We start from the raw sequence: 26,585 nt of genomic DNA on the forward strand, positions 1-26,585 counted from the left end.
AAGAAAATATACCTTACATTTTCCTTCTCTTTCCCTCAACCCCTCTGAAAGAGGGACCAAGGAGGATTAAGGACTTTGCAGAAAAAATGGACCTCCTTTCTCAAGGCCAGATTGATCTGTACCACACCTGACAAGAATTTAATTTTCAACATTATCAATGATGTTTTTATTCTAAAGTCTCCAAGTTTGAAGGAACCAGTGATTTATGGAGTTTTTACCCCACAACTGTGAGTATCATTTAATCTTTTTCCAGAAATTGAATTTAATCTCAATTGGTTACCACCACACAGTAAGATGGTAACATTTTCCACTGTTTAATTTTAGGAATAATGTGGGGCTGTCAGCCGTGTGTGCATACAACTTGTCTACTGTGGAAGAAGTTTTCTCCAAAGGAAAGTATATGCAGAGTGCCACAGTAGAACAGTCTCATACAAAGTGGGTCCGATACAATGGAGAGATTCCTAAACCTCGACCTGGAGCTGTAAGTTTGGATAAACTTGGATGACAGCAGTTCCTTTTCTCTTGCACATACGAAAGAACCTATAAAAAATTCAGGGAAAATATTAGAGAAGGATATTAGTTAATATATGTGCCCTGATATGGATACTATTTCCTTAGAAAACTTTTTTTTCTTTTAATCACTGCCATATTGCCAACTGATTGATCTTGAAGTTTTGTATCTAGCAATGAAGTAGTTTCTATTTATAGTTCACAGAGTTGGTTTATATCACAATTTTCATATTCATTTTTTCAGTTTTTGGTAACAAATTGTCTTATAATTAAATAGATGGCACAGCACATTATGGTAGTGTAAAAGTGTATTCTAGATCAATAGGAACAAAAGTAGTGCATAATCCTGCAATCCTTTCTTTCAAGTCATCTCACTGACTTCAGTGGGACTGCTCACTAGGAAGCACTACTCACAGTAATTAGTGTTTATAGGATTGGGTCCTTACAGTTCTTTTTCTGCTTTTACATGTTTTCTGCTTTCATATTAGTTAGTTTTAGGGGCATGGTAAATTGATTGTAGCTTAGAAGTGTGGGACCCGGGGGAGGTGTTTAAATATATATTTTGGTTGGGTCCAATGCCTAATATATTTGTTCACTTATCCTGCTACAAATTGAGACCTGGTATTTGTGCAAACCAGGAAGCTGTAAAATATGAGTACGCACCTGAAAAAACTGTTGAGAGGTATGTTTGGTTTGAGTTTTATTATTTAAAGGTGCACTTCCACAGTTTTAGCCATCAGGCTTCTTTCAAAGATATATTAAACATTCTTTTTGAAAGGTGTACACTAAATACATGACCCATTTTACAGATGGCCCAATCATACTATGTCAATAGGATCTTTTAAAAAACAGCGATCCCTTTGAAACAGCAAGTATGTATGTAAGTATTTATTTGTGCCTGGGAATACAAGGTGAGGATTTGGGCCCCATTGTACTCAGCACTGCACAGAGAAATAACAAAGAACAGAGCCTATGTTCCTACAGTGTTTTATAACTTTAAAAATAAGATTGGTAAAAAGCAGGTGTTGCTGCTATCAACAGTGTACAATATGGTAAAAACAAATGATACAATTTTTCTTTTGACAGTGTATAAACAAGGAGGCAAGAGCAGTGAACTACCTGAGTTCTCTAAATTTACCGGACAAAACACTACAGTTTGTTAAAGATCACCCTCTAATGGATGACTCAGTGGCCCCGATAGGGGACAGACCCAGATTAATTAAACGAGATGTGAGGTATACACAGATCGTGGTAGACAGAGTCCCAGCACTCAATGGCAGCGTGTATGATGTTATGTTTATTAGTACAGGTGAGTTTGCATTACACTATTTTAAGTCTCTGTTAGTACAGTAGGGTGAAATATATTGTCAACAAACAGAATGAACAATACTTTCATACCAACTGGTGTCCATGCTTTTTAAAAAGTAAGGGCCATGATGGCCAGTCTTGGTCCATTTAAAAAAATATCCCCACAAAATTAACTGTAGATGTGTTAGGGTCCTCGAAACTGACCGTCGTCTTTTCTGAAGTTTCATTCCTTGCTGAAGAGTTCCCTGTATCAGCAGCAGGAGGGGAAAGGCCAATAACAGTATCCTTTGACAGTGTTGTTTGCCTAAAGGTAATAGCCAGCTGTTGTTTCAGTTAGCAGCAGCAGCCTACAATGCACCTGTATGCCCCTGCCCCTACAAGCAGTGTGAGAAGGATTGAATTGAAAGAGGCTCAGGGAAGCAAACAGGCCCTAAGTCTTCCTGGTGGCAGATGGAAAGGAGGAGAGCAGGTAGCTCTGTAGGAAGGGGATCAACCTCTGGAGGGAGACAAATAGGTCAGGGGTAGGGGAAGGTCACATGTATTCCTCGTCCTCCTCTACCCAGGCATCTCCAATAACTGCTGTATGAAACATCAGTTTTGTCTTTGGGAGCCAAGTGCTCTACCATCTGCTTATGTAAGAGACACATGTAGGGAAGGGCGTCTGCCTGTAAAAAGGCGAGGATTGGCCAGGGACCAATAAATATTTTAATCTAACATCAAAATAACTAAAAAGACCAGGATTAGCCATTCCTTCACCTTGACCATCTCTTAATTGAAAAAAAAAAAAAAAAGTGTGAGTTTAAAGAGTGAGAGACTCTCACTTTCAACAAACAAACAAAAACCCCAGACATGCTTTTGGCAGTCCAGTATATGTCACAAAAATGGGCATTCCTTGTTTTAAAAAAGATCATTGGCAAATCGGTGAAACTGAAATGGTAGTTGCATAATTTACAAAAATCTGAATGTTTCCTAGAAAGCTACAATGTGAGTTCACTTTTTTGTGTAGTTTTGTGTTTGACTTGTCTGAGAGACTCTTCTTCCTCCTCTCTACTGTTAATTTCCCTGAAGAACTCTTCTGTAATACTGAAAAAGGGTGACTTTAAAGTGCCACACCACATAGATACAGCTATACTAGTAGGTCTCTACAACTTAGAATCTGTTGTGCCTGATAACGACACCTGGGATATTTTCATGCTATATTTAATTTAAACCAACAAAAAGCTCTTCTGACCTTTGATGCAAAGGTTTCACAATTACAAAATATTTTTATTTCTTACGGTTGTGTTTAAGTGCATATTAGTTTCTTTAATCAAGGTGTCCCTGCGTTTGAAATTCAGGAGAATACAAAATTATGTTTTTCTTGGCATTATATGAAAATTGACATGATAAAAGTGTGTCTCCTTTAATGCTTAACTTCCCCTGTTTGATCTGTGTATATGTCCATTTCAGAGGGGTCCTTCCCTTCTTCCTATCCGCCTGACCTAACCAAACATTCATGAATAGTCTTCAAATAACTTGCCTTCTCTAGTACAAAATAAAATAAGCAATTCCTTTTAGTGAAGCAGATCCAATTAGGAAATGAATATACCACACAAGGAGATTGGCCTAGTTCACATGTGCAATACAGATTAGTGATTTAAGGTTAAAAATCAGTAGGGAATGGAAATTTTAAAATACACAAACAGATACTGCAAAGATTTAAAAACTGGGGCAGGTGGATCATACTTGCCAAGTCAGTAGACTTTCTGGTACAAAACAGGATTTTAAAATGAGAAAAGCCTTTGTGTTGTTAGCACAACACGTCATCACTTAGTTGCCAAATTGGCCTGAACACATTTTGGCATGGACTCAGGTCAGTCAGTGTTATCAAGTCTCTCCCTTTATTTCCCATCCAGATTTTCTGCACTTCCTTCTACAGTTATGCTAAATGGACCATTTTTCCTCTCTCACATTTACAATAACATGGTCCTGAACAAACTTAGTTACCAAGTCCAGCAGTTGTGTTTGGCTCAGTTGCTCAAATTGTACTTTGTACTAGGTACTAACAAATTTTGCAGTATTTTGTTTCAAACTGAAAATACACTGAAGTTCCAAGAATTAAATGAGAAAACATAATTAATGGAACATTTTAATGGCTGCACAAGAGTAAAAAAAAAAATCACATTTATAGCCATAATATCTCTATTTAAATTTAATATAATCTCAATTAAATGCTTCCAACAGAATTGTACCATAAATTTTATAGACTGGATATGATGGGTAACTGCTAAAGAGAAAATTTTCTTACGCATGGTTCTTTTAATCTAGTCTAATGGTAGAATCATAGGAATATGCTAGAAGAAACATAATCTAATATTAAAGCATGTGACTTGGATATGAAAAGGTCTGAGTTCTGGATCTAGCTCCTCGTATTCTAGACATGGACTGGGTTACTAAGTGTGACCTTGAGCAAGCCACTTAGCCCTTAATCCTATGTCTGGTTGAAAATTTTCCATTTTAAACTTTTATTTTTTTTATGGAAGTTTGAGTTTTTGACTAAACAGAAATTTTTGTGAGAAGTGTCTGCTTGTCTAAAAACTTCTGATTTTTTTCCATAAAAACCCCCACAATTTTTCAGGTTTTGGTTTTTTGACAAGAAGTCAAGAATTTCGACAGGCAGGAAAAAAGGACATTTTCCAGTGTTTTATTTCATCCTTCTTCTGTTAAAATGAACAGAAGTTCTACCAGTTACTTAAGTTGGAGTATACTCTGGCCATTAACCTCTTCGTGCATCATTTTCCCTCTTGGTAAAATAGAGGCTGAAATACTGATGTTACTTGGCTGTCTTGGGACCTAATTTGTTAATGTTTACAGTGCACGTCAACATTGTGTGATGGAACACAAAGTATTATCGTTCATGAAGTCTTCTAGTGAAGATCATTGATGCGAGCTATAGCAAACATACACATTTTACACACAGTTCTTCTTTGAGGTCCTTACTAGGTGTATTGCTTGGATATTTCAGATAAAGGAGCCCTGCATAAAGCTATTAGCTATGAAAATGGAATGCATATTATTGAAGAAATACAGCTTTTCCAAAATTTTGAGCCAGTTCAGACACTGTTGCTTTCACCAAAAAAGGTAAGCGTGAAAAACAGGACTGTGTTGAGGACATTTTGTGGAAGATCCAAAAAAAAAAAAAAAAAAAAAGGGTAACCCCAGTAGTGTGAAGAAAGAGAAAAGGGCTTGTTGGAAAATGTGACTATCTCTGAAATAATACTCAGAATATAGGATAACATCTTGTGTTGTGATACTGTCTGACATCACCAGATAAGGAGAGTCAGGCTGGGTCATTTGGTACGTGGATGGGAAGCTTCCAAGGGTGAATGCATAGGTGGGGAAGAAAGAGATACTGGTGTTTCAGTAGGTGGCATTCTTCTCCCCAAGTCTATACTAGAACCAGTTCCCCAGCATGATATTAGGAACTACTCTGCTGCTGCTGGAGGTACCAGTTTTCTGATTAAATATAAAGTAGAAGTCATTACCCCTTATGGAAAAGTTCTGTAGAATTTAAGGGAATGGTATCCTTTCTGTGGAATTTTTAAACCAACAAATGGAGTTCTATAGCAAGGATGTCATCTGCAAATGTTATTGATATGATTCATTTCAATATAAATTCTACCAGATTTTTCTGTAGTGTACTTTTCATAAGAATAGGTGTGTCTAATTCCAGTGTCCTGGTCACATTCCAGCATGGATCATTGCATTCTGCCTACTGAAATTCCCCTGCTTTCCAATTGGAAAAGAGATTCTTCACTGCATGTCCTAAACTCTAGTCTAGTTTGCGCTGTACTGTCAAGCAATTGCTGGGTGGTTTTCTGACAAGATGTGGATGATCATTCTGTATGTAGTTTGTACACTAGTTAGGGACATGACCCTGCAAACCCTTACTTATGCATGTAATCTTTACCCGCAGTAGTAGTGCCATAAATGTCAATGGAATTACTTGCATTTGTAAACATTTTGGGCTCATTGGAAATGAAAGACTTTTTATAAATGTAAGATCGTTATCCTAACCTTTACAAGTTTGTGGTGATCAATAAATGCCGTGAAGCTTGCGACTGGGGAGGCTACCACTGTATCTGAAAGGCAATCTATGCCTTGTTGTGCTGAGTCTGATATTTAAATACATTTTGCATGTCAGCAGTATTGCCTCTTTTTCATAGAGCCCTACACAGTGAGTTTTTCCAGCACCTGTCACTGGAAAGCTTTCCTATTTTTCATGAAGATGAAGAGAAACTTTGTAAATGCAGAGAGCCCACTTTTTGTTTTAGTGGATGGGTTTGCAGTGTGATAACGCATTCCCAGTCCATAGATTCCTAGGTAATTTCCAGTGACCTCCATGTATTTGTGCTGCACCACAGAAAAATCTTATGCAAGTAGAATTTCAAAAGCAATAAAAGGTTTCTACTCTCAAAAGAAATGTAATGAAAATTCTTCTTTTCTTCACTCAAATTATTTGAGAGATAAGAGCTAGTTTAATGATATGGGGCATATAATTAAGAAACTATCATTTAAAAAAAGTTTTAATCACTTATTTAAATTCCTTCCTTTTCCCTTTTGCCTTTATGACTTTTTGTTGGGATGTTAACTATTTTAACAGCATTATTTAAATAATTATCTGAAAGCAGCCACTCACTGTACAGTGGCAGTCAAAAAAGCTAAAAATGTTAGAAACTGTTAGGAAAGGGATAGATAATAAAACAGAATATATGACAATGCTACTATATAAATCCATGGTACGCTCACACCTTGAAAACTGTGTGCAGTTCTGGTTACTCCATCTCAAAAAATAATTGGAAAAGGTGCAGAGAAGGGCACCAAAAATGATTAGGGGTATGAAACAGCTTCCATATGAGGAGAGATTAAAAAGACTGGGACTGTTCAATTTAGAAAAGAAATGACTAAGGGTGGGGAATTGATAGAGGTCTATAAAATCATGAATGGTATGGAGGAAGTGTTGTTTACCCTTTCACATAGTACAAGAACTAGGGGTTACCCGATGAAATTAATAGGCGGCAGGTTTAAAACAAAAGGAAGTACTTCTTCACACAATGCATAGTCAACCTGTGGAACTTGTTGCTGTGGGATGCTGTGAAGGCCAAAAGATAACTAGGTTGAAAAAATAAATTAGATAAGTTCATGGAGGATAGGTCTATCAGTGGCTAATAGCCAAGATGATCAGTAATGCAGCCTCATGCTCCAGGTGTCCCTGAACCTCCAACTGCCAGAAGCTGGGACTGGCCAGCAGGGGATGGATGACTCTAAATTGCTCCGTTCTGTTCATTTCCCTTGAAGCATCTGGCACTGGCCGCTGTCAGATGGTCCATTAGTCTGATGCAGTGTGGCCGTTCTTATGTTCTAATTCAATATATGCTACGATGTTGTATTAAACTATTTTATTAAAATAAAACTTGTAAATTAATATAAAATAATATTTTAATATTATATTTTAATATTCAAAAGTGGGTTGTTCTGTGTTTAATTTTACCAGACACAATGGAAAATGCGCACGTACACACACACTAATTGCCAGTCTGTCAGTATTAACCAACAGATACTGTATTTATTTCAATCACTAAGTAAAGGGAAATAAAATAATAACTCAAACATCAATGTGCAATAACTGTTAGCAACCCTTGATATTTTTTTTGATGGTAACCATTGCGCACACAGGGAGAATATATATATTAAATGTTTCCTTTGTAGTCATGTCTCCTGTTCCATTTTCCGCCACAACTTTCTCACCAATTTCTTTTTGGTTCTTTGAGTATGTGTTAGTGTGGATCCCACGGGAGATGTGCATGCCCATGGGCTTCATGCCCATGAGATTGGAGTCTCTTGAACAGCAGTGTCTGTTAGGGTCATGTAGGGGCACTGTGTCTACTCAGACTCCTATGCAGGAGCATAAGGTGCAGGGTGACTGCAACCTTCTCCCAGGTTCCTGATATCGCCTGGAGCAGCGAGATGAAACCTGACAACTGTCTAACCCTCTCTAGCTAAATTTTCCAAACTTCTTCAAAACTCTCCTTGCCCAAACTCTTCAGAACTGCTGTGAATGACCTAGACTCATCTGGACTGAATTTGTATGGTCATACCCCCATAAACACCCCTCTCCTGTACAGGGTACTGCAATATGGTGGATTATAAACCTGCGAGCCTGCCCTTCCCACAATAGACTAATTCCATTAAAAGACAAGCACAGCAGATGCTTCTTCTATCTAGGAGAGTCCCATGTGCTAAGCAGATACTTAGTATGCCTCTCGTTCTCTGTGAAGGCATGTAAATCATGGGACACACGGTTGAAGTTTTGTCGACTAGAACAATCAATGACTGTGTCTTCAGAGCTGAAGAAGAAAGGCAGCTTCTACCAGCACCTCATCTAGTAGACATGTGGTGCTTAAGACCAGCTCAGAAAAAGATAACGTCAAGGAAAGACTGGCACCCGCTTTGGCATCAGCATCACCAGCACCAAAGCAGAGTGTACTGACTCCAACACCACCGGTATTGAAGCCCAGCTCCAAGGGGGCCTCTCCAAACGCAAAGCCAGAGAATCCAGGTGGAGCTTATTGTCTTTGCACAAAGATGGACCTCTTAAAGCCTCGGGAGAGAGACCCACAAAATCCCCCACAGCACTGAAGGCTGTTGATAAGGAGTAGCCTGTGATGGAGAAAAAAACTTCTCCGACACCAATCCCAGTCCCAGTGACACAACCTTCCATACCGACCCCTACAATTGAAATAAAGCGAACTGACATGACCCTGCAAGAAAGCAGGACCATCTTTGGTACCACTGCAGACCGTGTAATGAGAGTGCCTATACCTTAGCATTGTCTCTAGAAGAGATTTACTCATTCTCCCTGTCACCGGGGCATGTCTTCTGGTCCCCTTTAAGCAGAGAATCCCCTCTTCTGAGATCCAAGGGCAGTATCTCCAAAAGGCCAGTCAGCTGTTCCTACAGGGCTCAACCACTGCCCCCATCAGGAATGGCTGTGGACTGGCCAATATCAAACAAGCTAGCAGTAGCCTTACAGCATGCTGCCATAGTCCTAGTGGGCTTACTCGTGTCCCCCCTCGTGCTTCTAGGAGCCAATCTCCACTGCACTCTAAGAAGAGGATGCTCTCCCCAACGGTATCCCTGGCCAGACCTGGAGAGAGAGGACTACCAAGAACTGGACTCAGGACGTTGTTGCTGCTCTGGCCCCACTCAACGACCAAAAAATCTCTCTTCATCACCCAACAAGGCAGTGTCTCTGCACTGGTGCCAGTGCTGGATGGTTTAAAGTTGTTTCAAGAATTTATGAGAATTTTAGAGTTCCTAGAGAGGAGACATCTGTCATAAGAGAAATTTCATATATTCAACATATTGACAATTTCCGGGCTATCCAGGATTGCCCTATCTCCCAGAGAATGGACAGGTTGCAGTCTCTCCAGTCAATGGCAAATAATCAAATCCAACAATAAATAAATCCAATAAAATCAAATCCAACAGTGATGTTGGATATGTCTGGGGCTACAAGGTCACATGTTGGCAAGTATGTAAGTGATGCCAATTGCCAGACTTCACCTGCAACCCTTAGAGCTAAGGCTGAGATCAGTGTACTCCCTGTCCAAGTACTGTATGATCAAGAGAATCACAGTCTCACCCTACGTCCTGCGAAAGCTCACTTGGTGGCTGGGCCCAGGAAATATACAAAGGGGGGTGCCCCTCTTTGCCCTCTTCTTGATTATGACATTCATCATGGACACCTTGGGGATAGATTGGGGAACTCATCAGAACCATCTGCAGATGCAAGGGACATGGTCTCAGATCTATTTGAATGTACGTATGAACGTCCTGGAGCCTAGGGCCATTGTAAGGAGGTCTAGCAATAAGGGCTTGGAGTTTGCTAACCTTTCAAGCTGAGAGGATAATCACCAGAAAAAGGCAACCTTGAGGGTAAGGTAATCTGTCAAACAGAGGCTTCACTGATTTCAGGAGGATTATGTTGTGATCCCACATAGGAGACAGGTGGGTAAGTATCAGGAGGCCTCTGAGGAACCTTGATGCCATCAGATGTGAAACCAAATATGACTGAATCAGAATGTGACATGCCAGTATGGCAGGAAGGTGGACTTTGTGAGAACTAAATGCCAATCTAGAATGCTTCAAATGCTGCACGTACTTGAGGATCTTTGATGTGGTCTAAATTATGTTGGACTGCTCATACGGAGAACCATTCCATTTGGAGGAGTAAGTCTTCCTAGCAGATGGCTTCCTGGGCAGCATGAGAATTTCTCAAACCTGTCAAGAATGGTCCCTGTGGTTAGTACTCAGCCAGCCAACGTCCAAGCCATCAGGCTGGTAGGAAGCTATCACAATCAATATAGCCTGTCTGGAGTAGCCTTAGATATTACTCTCAAGCTCAGGAGAATTGGTGGAAAGGCATACAGGAGGCCTGGAGACCACTGGAGCAGGCAGGTGTCTGATAAGGTGGTCAGCCTCATGCCCCCTCTAGAGCAGAAATTAAAACATTTGGTGGTGTCCTCTGTAATGAACAGATCTATTGTAGAAGTCCCCCAATGGTGAAATATCAGTTCTGTGATGGAATTCTGCAGTGACCACTCATGCTTATGTCAGTATACGTCTGCTTAAGAAGTCTGCCAGACTGTTACTGGCTCCTGAAAGGTGCAGAGCCAGTGGGGTTTACTTCATGGTGATGACACCAAGTCTGCAGTCTGATGGCCTGCTGGCAGAGAGGGGATGAACAAGTGCCTGTGAGCTTATTTACTACTTATTTGTAAGTGCATTACAGATGTGTTGTCCATCAGGATCTGCACTGTGGCGCTCTGCAGAACAGGAAGGAATGCCTCTTCATAGGGACCGTTCTGAGAACACAACCTAACTTCATCCTTAAGTGGTCTCATAATTTCACCTAAAGTAGTCAACTTGCCAGTCTTTCCTGAAACCTCATTTAGCCCCAGGAGAGAAGAAGCTACATATGTTGGACATTTCAGGAGCCTTGTTATATTACCTTAACAGAGCTTAACCAACCTTTTAGGCTGGTCTCCCTGCCTCCTTATGGGCATATCCAGCCCATCAAAAGGCCAAGCCATCTCATTTGAAACGATCTCTAAGTGGATCACAGTGCACTTCTACCTGCTGTCAGATATTTGCTGAGTCTCTCCCTCCAAATATCAAGGCATGCTCCACCAGTGCACAAGTAGCATCTTTGACCTGCTTTAGGAATGTGTTTGTATCCGAGAACTGCAGGGCAGCAACATGGAAGAACCCACTGACCTTTGTTAAACATTATGTTTGTGACACAGCAACCAGGTCCGATGCCAAGTTCAGGAGAGTGGTACTTCAGTTATTTGTCTAATGCAACTGAAACTCCTCACTCCCACAGTCCAGGAAGGATACTGCTTGCCAGTCACCTGCAGTGGGATTCGCACTGTGACACACTCAGAAGAGAGAAGTTACCTTACCCTGTAGTAACTGTGAGTCTCTGAGATATTGGTGTCAGTGTGGATCCCACAACCCACCATCCATTCCTGTTTTTTGGAGTCCTCAGCAGCATGGGCTTTGCATGCGCAGCTCTGAGTGAACTTTTTCATCTAAAACTTTTTTCAGAAAGGCAGATTCAGCAATACTGCTAATTCATGTCAGTTTTACCAGATTGTTTTGGTTTTAAAAAAACAACAAAACTTCATATAAATTCTGAAAAAATGTGAACATTTTGTTTTGACCTTTTTGAAACAAAACTTCTTGATTTTTTTTTTTTGGTTCAAAATGATGTTTAGTTTTACAATTTTCTTTTATTTTAAAATGTTTTTGATTTTTTTAACAGTTGAAATTTAAATAAAAGATTTCAGTTTTGTCAAAAGAAAATGTGGTGGTTGACTTGAAACACATTTTTTTATTTTGGAATTGCCAGTGAACCGAAAAATCTGTTGTTTTCCCAGCTCTAAATCGATGGATGACTCTTAGGTTTAAAGTTGAATATTTACTCCTATTACAAGTGCTCATAACGCTCACAATTTCCCCTCATTTTTCCAGTCATTGAACACTGTCAAGATCATAGAATCATAGAAATGTAGGGCTGCCAGTAGGGTGACCAGATAGCAAATGTGAAAAAATCGGGAGAGGGGGTGGGGGGTAATAGGAACCTATATAAGAAAAAGACCCAAAACTCGGGACAGTCCCTATAAAATTGGGTCATCTGGTCACCCTAGCTGCTAGGGACCTTGAGGGATCATCTAATCCACACCCCCACGCTGAGACAGCTTCCTTGCCTTTTTAAAATACTATTCAAAACAAAGTACTCCTTCCCTCATCTCCCACCAGTCCTCTACTAGCATATATCTGTATTTTATAATATGCCCCCTCAAGTCCTAATTTTCTTCTTCTGTTCCCCCCCCCCTTTTTTTTTTTCCCTTAGCTAACTGGGCTGGGTCACTGGATCAGTATTTTCCAGGCTTGCTGGTCCAATGCTTGCCCCATATCCACTCTGTCCTCCTGTAGATGGTCTATCCATCATTTTCTTGGCTGTCCTCTTGTTCTCTGCCTGCAAGTCCTAAGAATGTGGTTAATTAATGAATGTAATATGTTTGTTACATGATTTCCAGAGGATGATTGTGGACGATCTCTCTCTGTTACATCCACAGGGCAAAAGGTATCTCTATGCAGGTTCCAATTCTGGTGTGGTTCAGTCTCCTGTTGCATTCTGTGACAAGTACAGCACTTGTGTTGACTGTGTTCTAGCTAGAGATCCCTACTGTGCTTGGAAATCACATGAAGCCTCCTGTACTAATATTCTTAAAGAAGATGAAATTGAAAGGTAATAGCACTTGTTGACTGTCCTGCGATTAGCAATAAGAAACTCTACATTTGTAGTGTGAATATTCCCTGACAAAATTATGTAATATTGATACACTTGTTACCTTATTTATCATTTATAATTTTTTTAATTTTAAAAAGTCCAGTTGACATTAATGAACAAGAAGCACGCTGTAACAATTTATTTATATTCATGGTCCATGCACGCGGTGTATCTTTAAACTCTGATTTTCCTATTAGTTGACTATTGTCTGCATAATTTAAGCATCATCATTATCGTGATCCTTTTAATTATGGGGTGGTGGTGAGGAATATATGATTACAACTTCTAATGCTTGATTAATTTGTATAGGGATTGGATTCAGAACATAGGTGGTGATGCCTCTTCCTGCCCTGGTAAGTTTTGTTTTTTTATAAAAGTGATTTAAAAAATAAATATGTGGTGCGTTTAAATTGTCATGTTTATTCATTTGTTTTATATTTTTATTTATCAAGGTGCATTTCCATTTCATGTGTTTAAACTTCAGTTGTATATATTGTATTTGAGAATCTGTACAATAGGTGTATTATCTTAGAATGTCTGTATTGATAGACATACATTGCATAGTGTTACAGTCAGTGCAATAATACAGTGAATGTGTACCATTGCAGCTGCTGCTTATGAATGAGAATGATGTTTGCCATAAGGAATTACATTGGAGTCCTTAATTACATTCTTGATACTTATTAGCTGACTTGGGAATTTTAATGGCAGTGTTAAGAAATAACTGATTATTATGGTTAGAGCAAAGGAAATGATCTTCAGATAAACTGATTTATGGTTGGGAGAAAGGTTCTGAATACCACTGAGCAGATATCTAGAGTAGCTGAAACGATGCTCCAGGGTATTGAAAGCTCAAATAATCACAGCTTTTCTTTTTTGTAATGTGTGTGTTGCTGCTGTCACCACATCAAGGAATCCTTGGGGAGAATTAGGATTCCAGGAGACTTGCATTGCAGTAGCTGAGGCTTTCAAAGGGTTTACTTAGCATGTTTATTATTAAATCAAGCACTGTATGGATCACTTTCAGAATGCTGTTTGCTGATTGATTAGCTTTATCATGCTGTATAGGTTTTGTGTATATGTTGTTTTTTTTAATTGTGTTTTGTTTTGTTTTGGTGTGGGGGGTTAGTGTGTTACAACTGATAAGTGATATTTCTGAGTAATATCAATATCATATTTTAGATGCTTACAATATTTACATACTCAAAAATGTACTACTTACACATAAGAATTACCATATGGGATTAGACCTGTGGTCCATCTAGGCCAATATCCTGGCAGTCTCTAACAGTGGCTAGCATCAGGTCCTTCAGAGGAAGGTGCAAGACACTCCTTAATAGGAAGATGTGGGATAATCTACCCCGTAAAGGCCTAATCCTAATTCTTAAATTAAGAAGTTAGTGTAAATCCTAAAGTCTGAGGTTTTATATCCCTCAGTATCTTCACTATCTCAGGCATAGCTGTTGTTTGGTGGTTTGTTCAGACTTTGAATGTCTTCATGGCCTAGGGGCTTGTCTACCCATCACCACAGTCTGGACTAAGAGGGTTTGATCTGGAGAGCACTCTGAAGTGTTGCGCTCTAACTGTCCTGTGTAAACCCTGCTGGTGTGAACTAAAAAGTACCTAGTTGGTGGTGATGTAATCCTGTTTCAAACTGAGGAATAGAGGTAGACTTCATGGAGTAAACTTTATATTTCCATTACAACTATCAGAATCATGAAACTATAGGGATTAATGCAATCAAAAATCATTGCTGATACTTTGCAAATTTATTTTGATGTTCCAGATAAAGTAAGAGAGAATTCTCTGCAGCATACATTCAAGCATGGGAGCACAGCAGAGCTCAAATGTTCTCAAAAATCCAACCTGGCCCAGGTAGTTTGGAAATTCAAAGATGATGTATTGAAAGTTGAGAGCCCCAAGTATCGTCTTCTGGAGAAAGCATTGCTCATCTTCAATTTATCAGAAGAAGATAGTGGTATTTATCGGTGTTTGTCAGAAGAAAAAGTGAAGAATAAGAAATTTTCTCAAGTGGTGGCTAAACATGTCTTGAAACTGAAAAAAATCCAGCCTAGTACTGTGGGTCCAATCCAACCAGCAACACAGACAGAAGGTAATACCGATGTACCAAAAATGTCAACTGTACCAACAGAAGGGTCTACTGCTCAAACTTCAACCACCCAGATTATATCAATAACAACAGGAAGGATAATTACAAAGCCAATCAGCCCCATCCTAACAAGCGCAGCCTCCAACCCTGAAATCTTCAATTCTGTTCCTGATGGAGTCCCCGAAAAGACAATGTTCTTAAAATCAAATGATAATTTCCTTTTAATGTTTCTCTTTCTGTTCTTTTTTGTTCTCTTCCTAAGCCTGTTGTCCTACAACTGTTACAAAGGCTATTTACCAGGCCAGTGTTTAAAATTCCGCTCTGCTATGTTACTTGGTAAGAAAAAACCCAAATCAGATTTTTCTGATTGTGAGCAAAGTGTAAAAGAAACTCTAGTGGAGCAAGGCATTATCCAGAATGAAACTGGAGAGCATCCAAAGCCAGCTCATGACACTGGATATGAGACTGAACCAGATTGTGGAAATGGCCAGGTTCAACATGATGATGTTTCCTCGCAGGCTCACAAAGAAGTCAAGGACAAACCTTTTGATGTTAAGTGTGAACTAAAATATGCTGACTCAGATGCAGAGGGTGACTGAAGGAGAAATTCCTCCACATTAAGCATAAAAATAACTGTGGTTCTTACGGTTAATTATTTGAGCACGGATACTTTGGATGTGACAACTTAGCCATAGAGGGTTATGTGCGCTTAAAAGATTCAGCACGCCAGTTTCAGACCTCGCTAGAGTAGAAAACAATGTACTGGTGTATCCGATAATCGTATTTCATGGTTTTTAAAAAATGGGCAGTTGCAGATCACCATGTTTGTTCCAGGATTTTTCAGAGTACTTTTAACAGTTGCAAATGCAATTACTGTTTTATTTAATCCCTTTCCTTCCATACAATAAAAATGACTCTCTAATGCAATCAACTAAATAAAATACTTCCAGTCTGCACATATTTTAGCTGCCATTTTAAAAAAAAAACTAATTTCATTTTAATTCCAAATTGGAAATGAAGTTTAGTTTATCAGATTGGTAAATTATAGCATTTTGTCCAGATTGGGACATTTCTTTGCTTCTAGTGATTCTTATTCTTAGTATAATGTTTTGAATCTGTTGGCAAGTTGGGTAGCTTTAATGGGTTTCAGAATTAATTTTTAAAAAGTGCTGTTTGTGTACCTTTTAGATTTAAATGTGCATTGGGAAAGAGCTGGTTTGATTTGCTTAAGATTCTCAGGGATAATCTTTGCTTTAAGTGCTATCTTTTTGCTTTCTAGAAATTTAGGTACAACAGTCATTTGAATAGATAATGTTATTTTTTCGGGATTGCAGGAACATAGGTAAGATTTAAAAAAAAACCAACAAGATGGACACCATTGCATTCTGTTGCTATATAAAACTAGATTTTTATTTTTAAGTGAAATGGCACAGGAAGCAGCTGTCATTTAGCCATGCCTCTCTGAGAGGTTTTTGCTCTGTGGAACCAATTCAGAATTTATTAGAAGAATTTGATGTAATAATTGAATGGGGGAAACTTGCTGCAGTTGATAGCTAGACAAGACAACGCTGCAGTTTTTTTTATACTCAAAAGTAACTGAACTTCTCTTTAAAAACGAAGTCTTTGCAATTTTACACTATTTCTGGATAACTTCCACCAATCTCGTATGCAACTGGAGACTGAAACTGGAGTTGCTCAAAAGAATTGGTTAGCTGAATTGTCACATGAATCATGCCTGCAAGTGGAAAAAGTACAAGCATTCTAAACCTGGTTCACAGCGGCTCTATTTGTCTGTAAAAGTTTTTTGTGTGGTACAGTTCTGAAGAATTGTTTCTTCCATCGTGTCTTTCTATAAATGTTAGAAATAGAATTGTCAGAGTAAATAGCAGTATGCCCAGGCTTCTTTTTGTTGTTTTTGTTGTTTTTGTTGACCTCTCATTCAAACATAGATCATCTTAGTGTAAACAGTTTATATTTTATAAGATTCAGTTTGGTTTTATTTTTCTATTTTTAATCATGTACATATGAAAAGCAACAGAATAAATATTAAAATAAGTTGTATTATATCCTTGACTTTCATCCAGTGTACATAGTGAAACCACTTTAAATATTGTAAAGCCTTAAGTTGTGCTTTTCTTTAATGAGACTTCTGTAATGAATTTCACAGAGGTTTTCTCTTCAGCTTCAAATTCCTAGGGGGTAGATAGTGAATAGAGCTCATTTCCAGGAATCTAGTGATTTTTATTTGTCATCCTTCTAAAACTCATGTGTCCTTTTTGCATTATTTCTTCAGTGTGTTATGTATTTCTTAAAACTTTTTTCCTTAGTGCCCTCTTTTTTCTTTTCTGTCCTCTTCTGTCACACAGCCTCATCTTCTATACCTTTCCCTCCTACTGGTACCTCCTTTTTGTCCTGTGTGGGAAGTGATTCACCTCCTTCACCCACCAATACCATGCCTGATGTTTGGGCTAGCACAGAGCTTGTAATGGTCATGTTGTTACCGCCTTTCCTAAGTGACCAGGCACAGCATGTTAGTGTCCAGGGGACCTTTCACCTCTTCTGTCAAGCCACTGGTAAGTAAGAAGACCCTCTGTAAACCAACACTTTCTCCATTGCATATTTTGTATCCATCCCCATGTCCTGATTAATAAATGGCATGTGGAAGTCTAAGGATCTGTCCTGAAATCAGTGGCTGCAGAGGGTGATTAGTATCTTTCAGGGTTAGGCCTGAATTCTGTACTGTAAATGCTTCAGCCTTAGCCCAGCAAAATACTTAAGCATGCCCTTATCATTAAGCATGTAGTAGTCCCTTGCCTTTAATTAAATTATTCATGTGCTTAAGTAGTTTGCTGAATAGTGGCTTTCCATATGTAAATTCACTCACATGAATAAACATTTTCAGTCTCATAGTTTATATGATCTTTTTTTCATTATATAATTTTACTGGCTTGCATTTATTTGAGTTGAACATTACCTAGACCTGACCAATTACTTTTCATATTTTTTTGGTCTGGTAAAATTCTTATTATTTTGCTATCTTTCATGTCACAGTATACGTCAGCTGAAAGCTGTAACTCTGAGGCCAAAGCTATTATTTTTTCAGAAATTCATAGTTTGTCTTTAACAGGTATGTGGTACAGAATTTGTCCTGTTTGGAGTTAAAAGAATTTTACTTTGGGGGTTTTGGAGCGTGAAACGAAATGAAACATGTAGAAAATATGTTCTTAAACGCTTTTATCTTCTGATTTGAAGAATAGACTTGGAAGTGTTTGGTAGACTGTTAGCCCTAGAAGTAAGGCATTTTTTTCATTTTGCTGTGCCTCTGCATATGTTTCTTAATGGACAACTTTCAGATTGAACTTGATCAAAATATTTTGTTTTATAAAATAAACCTTTACAAAATTGAAGGCCATTTTTCCATAAGTTAAAAAAAAATGTTAGTGGAAACTGTTTAACAAACATTTCTTTCAGTGTTTGCGATACAAATGTTGTAGCAAGTTTAAGATTATTATAAACTAAAGTGAAAATAATTATGTTATTGTCCAAGATGAGGAAATGCAAAGAGCAAACAGCATAAATAGTAAAAAGAAAATGTGTAAATATTCTTTGTTTCAATAATCTAAGTTGATGTTAGTAATGTAGGTAGGAAACTTGTTTATTTTTAAAAATTGTTTTTTAACCAATGTAGTGTCTCTTCAATTGGTATTTGGAAATGTCTGTTCTAACTTGTTTTCATGTGCTCTCTCTCTCTCAAATATAAATTATAATTAAAAAAAAATTGGCAGTAAATTTAAAACAAAAGGAATTGTTTCTCAAAGCCAGTCTATGGAATTCACAGAAGGTAGAGACAAATAGTTGAAAAGAACTGGATAATATCATAAATTTTTACTTTTGAAATTCTGCAGGCTAGAACAATGATACGGGAAAACGAAATGTGTTTTTATTCAGGGTGTCAACTTAGCCACCTGTGGGGTTCAAAAGAGAGCATCGAACTATTGGGCCTTTTGCAGAGGCTGGAGCTGTTTGCTTTCCTCTGAAACATTACGAATCTTCAGCTGGCAGAATGGGCACATCCCACTGCTGAAAAATTACAAAATCACCAAACTGAAGCAGTGGCCACAACTTTGCAGGACCTTCTGAAAACGGTGTATGCTGCTTTTACTGCTGAGCAGCACTAGTTATCTAACAAGCTTTCTATTAAGAGCAGTTTACATTCTTGCAGAGAATAGTGGTGATATCTTACTTAGAAATAACCATAAAGGAGTCATATTGCCTGCAGTACTACCTGCAGTATAAAATATGGTGTTTTGCTACACAGAGAAGAATAACATGGCATGGGTGAACATAAGAACAGCCATACTGGGTCGAACCAAAGGTCCATCTAGCCTAGTATCCTGTCTTCCAGGTGGAGAAATAAATGCTATAGTTTCGAAGAAGCAGGAGCCCACGTATAATGCAGCCACATAAACTACCACATAACTGCACTCCAGAATCTATGCTTTATTTTTAAAAAATTAAGTTAGGAAGAAAACAGTTGAATGTGAATTCAATGTAAATGATGTCTGTCCAAGTCTGCATACACCTTGAAGCAATAGTTCTAAAAAGGTATGAACTTCTCCCACTCATCTCAAGGTCCTGTTAACACTGAAGACTTACTATAATATACCTTAAATGGAAAGATTGCTCACGAGGTCACGGCTGAACATTTTAGCAGCAGCATGGGTACAGGGGGGAGAGCTAGTTGTCAAATTGTGCTGAGGTGAGGAAAGTATTCCTGTCTTCCTACCCCAAAATTAAAGTCACCTCTGCTGTCCAAAAGGATGCAATTCTTCCCATTACCAAAAGCCTAAACTGCCTGCTGGTTACAAAAGAACAAAATCTCCTATGTTATCCAGGGTCCTAGAAGACCAAACAGTTGGTCACCCACCTGCCAAATCTCCAGCTTCCCCTGATCATCTCTATAATGCAACAACTCTCTGTGGATTTAGAAATTCGCAGCATGTGTAAACAATCTTTGGCGCATACTAAAATAAATTGAATTTAATAACAAAAAGAATGCTATACTCCTGTTAGGGGGAATCGGCTGGAGGGGGCAGAGTGCCACATGATTCTGGGGTTTCTGGTGAAGAATTCAGGTCTAGGACACAAGGGTTTTGGCTATTACCAACAGAGAATTTTGTTTAAAAATAGTAAAGTAAGTTCATAGGTGGGACAATTATAGTTCCTTCTCCTTCACTGGTTGAGCCCCCCCCCCCACACACACACACTCACTCACTCTACCACAAAATGATTAACTTTTCCATAATATTCAGTGGTGTGTCATGGCAGGCTGCTCCAGGCAAACACCAGCCCCAGAGATGTGCAACCTATTGAAGGGGTTATTTGTCATTTAACTGGCACTTAGCCTGCGTCAGGATCTGCCAACATGCACAGCTACAGAGTTCTATTGTAGTCAGTAGGACTTCATAGAGATGCTAAGATCTGCACTTGCAATTGCAAGATTGTGGCCTAAGTTTGGAGAAATTATAAGTATTTATTTGTTAAAATGTAGTATGTCATGGATGGTGTAACAGTGATCTGCCAATTTTCTCCGTTTTAATCCTCTATCATTAGGAACAGTCACCAAGGGAGGGTGAATATAAAGATAAATATATTACTCTATCCCATCACTCCAGCATGAGCTGACTAAAATAGATGTTTAAAAAACAAGCAGGAACACTATGTACACTGATGAAGTTTGTTGTTTATTAATGGGAGTTTTCTGGTTATAGTTTGTCTGCCCGCTCGAGGTAGTTATAATTTACCTTAATGGAATTTAATCTTTACTTCACAGCTTCATTGAACATTTCTGGAGAAAGTCCAGAGAGCAATGGAGTGATGTGTTCCACATTTAACATTATTTGTAATGGCAGGAAGAATCAGCTAATGTTCTCTCTGAACAGACTCTCATAATCATGCCATAAGAGAGTTCTCTCTTGATTTTGGACATCATATCTGGGAAACCAACATTTATCAGGAGCCTCCCAGAGCTTGGTGGCTGGCATTAGTGGAAGTTTTAATGAGGTTAAGAAATGGGATTGGAAGGATACTCTTTTGTAAGTTTTCCTTCTGTAATAATTGGTTGTTTGTGAGGACTGACCCAGGACACTGCTGAATGTAAAATCATGAGGCTGTATTTTTTGAGCTAAGGGATCAGGCTCATTAGCTCACAGGCAGTAGCAGACTCATTAATCTCTGTTTGGGGTTGAGCTACTAGAGGGTACAGATAGCTAGCTATACAGCTCCTTTTGTTAATGGTGATTACAGTTATATATTATGTTTGCTCTCATTTTACTAAAAGAATAAAAACAGGTCAGAGTCAATGAAGGTTTAAGTGGTCTAACAGTAATGGGGAGAAACCTTGTGGTGTTGGCTTTCAGGTTCAGATAATATTGCTTTTCATTGTTTTGGGGACTCTAACTGCCTTCCCCAGATGTTTTTCTCTGAAGTTGAAGGTTTTCCATTACTATTTTTTCCCAACTCTCCAGCCTGAATGACAACCCCATGTGAATGACAATAAATGCTCCCTAAGTTCAGAAGCAGATTTTAAAGGAGCTATTTATACCTTAATCAGGTAATAAGCCCTTTAATTACTTTGCCCTGATTGGGCACATCACCATTTGAGGGTTACTTTATCAAAATATGGTGCAAACAAATAGTCCCCCGTCCTCCCTTAAACCTCAACTGTAATATTACTGGGAAAAAAGACCCATAATTCTTTAAAATCACAAATGACTTCTGAAGGCTATTCTTTCTCACTTCTCAGGACAAATATTGCTTCCACTGAATTACCATTGCAAACATTTCTACGCTTCTTGTTTTAAACTTCTGCATTAGGGTATGTGTCCACAGGCCGCGGCAGCGAGTCTCCCAGCCAAGGTCGACAGTTGCATAGACAGCACTTTGAAGTTGTGGCTCAGGCTGGAGCTCGGGTTCTAAAGCCCACCCTTATCCCTGGGCTTCAAAGGCTCAGCTCCAGCCCCACCTGCAACTTCAGAGAGCTGTCTAGGCAGCTATTTTTAGAGCACTAGTATGAGTCCCACTAGCCCAAGTCCATTGCTCTGGGCCGGGAGGCTTGTTACCTCAGTCTGTGTAGACGTTACCCTATGAGCCTCACAGTTATTTTGAGAATACTTCAGATTGTGTTACCCATAACTCTGGAGAGAATGCATATCTATCATGTCCTCAACAGGCCATGCCTGAGCTAGTGTTCAGACAAATGCCTGAGGTTTGGTTTTATTGATAATCCAAAAGAATAAAACAATATACACCTCCACACAAGCTTTCTCCTTCTCTGAGAGTGGCTATTCCTGGAGTTTACCTCCCATCAGTACATGGTTTTTAATTATTACTTCTGTGGACCAGTTGAAAGGTCAATAGTAGTGGTTCATAGATCAGAGTTTGAGAATACTGACCAGCCGTCAGATGGCTCATAAACAAGCTGTTCCTAAATCAAATTTATAACTTAGAGGTGAAAAGCCTCATGTCTTCTAGAGTCATCCAATCCCTTAGAAAAAAAGTATTTGAATACTTCCTAAAATGTTTTATCTGTACAGTAGAACCTCGGAGTCACAAACACCAGAGTTACAAACTGACTGGTCAACCACACAGCTCATTTGGAACTGGAAGTACGCAATCAAGCAGCAGCAGAGACAAATAAAAAAAGCTCGTACAGTACAGCACAGTGTTCACAGTGTTTAAATGTAAACTATTAAAAATAAAGGGAAAGTTTAAAAAACAGATTTGATAAGGTAAGGAAACTGTTTCTGTGCTTGTTTCATTTAAATTAAGAAGGTTAAAAGCAGAATTTTGCTTCTGCATAGTAAAGTTTCAAAGCTGTATTGTCAATGTTCAGTTGTAAATGTTTAAAAGAACAACTATAACGTTTTGTTCAGAGTTATGAATATTTCAGAGTTACGAACAACCTCCATTCCAGAGCAGTCCATAACTCTGAGGTTTTACTGTAACATTTTTATGGACAGTAAATTAATTTTGAGTATAAAATAATGTGGTGCTTTTTCTTTGCTACAGCCCATACCCTTGACTTTAATCTGCACAGTCATTATTAATCCATGCTTGGTTTATCTTTATCTTCATGCGGGGATGCTTTTGAACTTGCTAACCAGTTTTATATCCTCTTTCTTGTATTAGGTTGTCCCTAAACCTTTTGTTTCTAATCTGAAACTGACTGCCCAGGACTATTTAATATCAGCCTCTGTGGATATAGTAATCTGATGGAGCTTGATCTTTACTGAGATATCTTTATGCCTTACATATACATCTGTGTCCCCTTATTTCTTTTTTGTTTTTAGTATCAAAGGTAACCTGCAAGGCTGAAAAATACTGTCCCTATTGATATTAACAGACAGGGCCTGAAAGCTGGTCACTCAAGCTTACACAACCAACTAAATTCCTTTGAAGAAAGACTTGCATCAAAAGCATGTAGTCCTGTTAAACTAGACTAAGAATGTCTTTGCTTTTGTTGGTTTATGTCTCAAATTCGTTGAGAGCCTACAGTTGTTATTGACTCATTATAATGTTGTTAACTGAGCACTTCCTGTTTCAGAGACCAGTGACCCTGCTTTGACCGATCACACCTATCTTGTATGCAAAACAATTCTAAATGCCAATATTATTTCACACCTCTTTTTCCCTCCCCCTTTCTGGAAAAATATCTAGTCAGTTAACAGCATCTTCACGGAAACCTTTGAAATTAATGTAATGTTTTTAAATTCTTGGTGATAATGGTAGATCTGAACAAACAGAAAACAGCTCCCTTGTTAGACTGACGGTTGCTATACATTGATACATTTGAAGACAAAACTGAATGCAGTATAACCTGGAACCCTAAAAGAAATAACTGCAATGGGGACAATTATCATTGTTGGTTCATTTTAAGTGAAAGTCTGTACCATCCTCCAGCCCCTAGATGGTTGTTTACAAATTTAGCCTGGAGCACGTTAGGCCTAAATGGTATAAACTCTGAATCAACGGGGTAAGAATTACAAGGGTTATATCATTCCTCTTTGGGACATAAATAGGGCCCTACCAAATTCATGGTCCATTTCGGTCAATTTCACAGTCACAGAATTTTAAAAACTGTAAATTTCATGATTTCAGCTATTTAAATGTGAAATTTCAGGGTGTTATAACTGTAGGGGCCCTGACCCAAAAAGGAGTTGTGGGGGAGGGGGTTGCGGTGCTGCTACCCTTACTTCTGCGCTGCTGCTGGCAGCGGCGCTGCTTTCAGAGCTGGGCGGCTGGAGAGCGGCGGCTGCTGGCCAGGAGCCCAGCTCTGAAGGTAGAGCAGCTGCCAGCAGCAGCGCAGAAGTAGGGATGGCCTGGTATGGTATTGCCACCCTTCTTTCTGCGCTGCTGCCTGCTGTGCTGAGCCCTCAGTCAAACAGCTGCCACTCTCTGGCTGCCCAGCTCTGAAGGCAGCAGTGCAGAAGTAAGGGAGGCAGGGTGTGGTATTCCCACCCTTACTTGTGTGCTGCTGTTGGCGGGGTGCTGCCTTCAAAGCTGGGCACCTGGCCAACAGCCGCCGCTCCCCGGCCACCCAGCTCTGAAGGCAGCGCAGAAGTAAGAGTGGCAATACCGCGACCCCCTAAAATAACCTTTCAACCCCCCTGCAACTCCCTTTTGGGTCAGGAGCCCCAATTTGAGAAACACGTGTCTCTCCCATGAAAACTGTATAGTATAGGGTAAAAGCACACAAAAGACCAGATTTCACGGGTGGGGGACGAGGTATCATGGTCAGTGACGCATTTTTCATGGCTGTGAATTTGGTAAGGCCCTAATTATAAATCAGCAGCTGAGATCAGAGAGAAATGTATTCCCCCATAGTATAATATTGTGCAATTGGCTAGGATCAATGAGATTTTCCCCTTCTACTGAATCATTAGGTACAGCAGTAGATTACATTGTTCTAGTATACCATTCATATTTTCCAAACAACTACCTTAACCAGCATAGTGAAAATGGCAATGCTATAAAAAACATTTTCCCCTTAAAAATTTGAGAGGTTTTTTTCTCAAGTTAGAACTGGTATTGTAGTTATAATAGTTATTCTTAGCATGTATGTAATGTTTTCAAATGCACCTTACAAACAGTAGTGGTATTTTTTATTTTAGTTTTCGACAAAGTATCCGTGAATTTTGTTTATAAATTTTATGCACATTCACTGTTAAGAGATTGGATGATTTAAGTTGGTACATCAGTCTGGTGGGTTTTTGTAACTAATAATAACAAGGAAGTTAAGATCAAGACAATGTGAAATCTGATTCTTTGCAGTGGGATTTTATCACTGCATTATTGATCACACTTCAAAGATCTGAAGTACATTTTTAAAATTAATTTTAGAGTGGTATCTATGTGTTACATTAATAAGGAGATCTCTACTCTCTTTTGGCAATGTACCCTGTTGAGTTCTATTATAGAAAGTGAATAATCTCCTGAGACTCAAATATACAGCCGATGATGTGTACCTTCTAACTTGGGTAGAAAACTTACCATTGGATACCTGTATGAACCTACCACTTTGCTGCTTAGTGCATTACATAATGATTAGTGCAGTACTTAGGATCGGTAAGATGTAAGGTCTCTAGTGTAGCCGCTCTAAGCTGACAGGAGAGAGCTCTCCCATTGGCTTAATTACTCCAGCTCCCGTAAGAGACGGTAGCTTTGTTGGTGGGAGAAGCTCTCTTGCCAACTTAACACTGTCCACACCGGTGTTTAAGTTGGCATGCTATGTTGCTCAGGAAGGTGGCTAATTCACACCCATGAGTGACACAATTTATGTCAACTTAAACTGTAGTGTAGCCATAGCCTTTGTCTCAGTTACATAAGTTGATCTGTTTATTAAAATACCAGTGTTCCCGCTGCCAACCTAGTGCACTCACACATGTTATTTAAAATCAGTGATTCAGTCTCTCTCATAAGAGATTCCAAGTGGGGGAGGAAGTGATATTTTGAGCTGGCATACAATGCAAGACACAAGAACAAATTGTTTACAAAATCAGCTGTGGTAAACTTACACTGTGACGAAGGATAAGACATAAGCATCTAGATATACTGAATTTAGCTTGTAAAGTCTGCACTCTGAGTTACCTTGTGGTATGTTTTTGACCCAAATATGGTGTGTAGATTCTTGCAGTGGACTCCAAGACTCTCAGAAGAGAGAGGGGTTCTTTGTAGATTGGTTTTACTAGACTTCATATCTTAGCCTCTCTCTTATTTTATAATACAGATAAAGTTCTTAAACCATTCTTTGATCTCCTCCCCCATGCCTAATGTGTATATCATAGGTTCTGTAGTGCCTTAGACCAGACTAGCAAGCCAAGATTTACTGCTAAGCCCTTGGTACCAGTAAGAATTTGGATTTCACAGTCCTAGATTGTAAAATGCATTACTGATCAGTGATATGCGTGGACCCATGTTGCAGCAATGAGGCATTATATTAAGAACATTCAAGGACCATAAACAGAATATGTTTTGCCAGCTTCCATGTTCTCTCTTAGAAGGGGTGATTAGGTGTCCTTGCTTAGTGTTGGGTCACGAATATGAATGAGGACCTAATTTTCTGCCTCCAGCTAGGATCAGCTCTTTTAATGAAAAATCCTTACCTTTCAGACTGCTGGTATTTCCATTATCTGGAGCCTGAGTAAATCCCATTAACTTTTACTGTTCCTGCTGAAATCATTCACCTGCTGTATATAG

General features: G+C 38.9%; 1 protein-coding gene across 10 annotated transcripts in view; it reads left to right on the top strand.

Moving 5' to 3' along the window:
• SEMA4D (semaphorin 4D) overlaps positions 1-26,585 on the top strand; it is a 144,268-nt gene that overhangs the window by 106,665 nt on the left and 11,018 nt on the right. For 6 of the 10 annotated variants that reach the window (XM_048849248.2, XM_048849249.2, XM_048849250.2 and 3 more), the window contains 7 exons: positions 52-227; positions 325-481; positions 1,597-1,819; positions 4,823-4,938; positions 12,504-12,676; positions 13,028-13,071; positions 14,505-16,887. In XM_048849248.2, the coding sequence (XP_048705205.2) occupies positions 52-227; positions 325-481; positions 1,597-1,819; positions 4,823-4,938; positions 12,504-12,676; positions 13,028-13,071; positions 14,505-15,427 (1,812 nt within the window). In that variant the 3' untranslated portion in view covers positions 15,428-16,887. Of the gene's footprint in view, positions 1-51; positions 228-324; positions 482-1,596; positions 1,820-4,822; positions 4,939-12,503; positions 12,677-13,027; positions 13,072-14,504; positions 16,888-17,194; positions 17,402-22,423; positions 23,080-26,585 lie in introns of those variants that run through there. The other 4 variants (XM_048849253.2, XM_048849255.2, XM_048849254.2 and 1 more) reach the window with 3 other exon arrangements.

Source organism: Caretta caretta, chromosome 5 (assembly GCF_965140235.1).
Source record: "Caretta caretta isolate rCarCar2 chromosome 5, rCarCar1.hap1, whole genome shotgun sequence".
In the NCBI taxonomy this organism is placed as follows: domain Eukaryota; kingdom Metazoa; phylum Chordata; order Testudines; family Cheloniidae; genus Caretta; species Caretta caretta.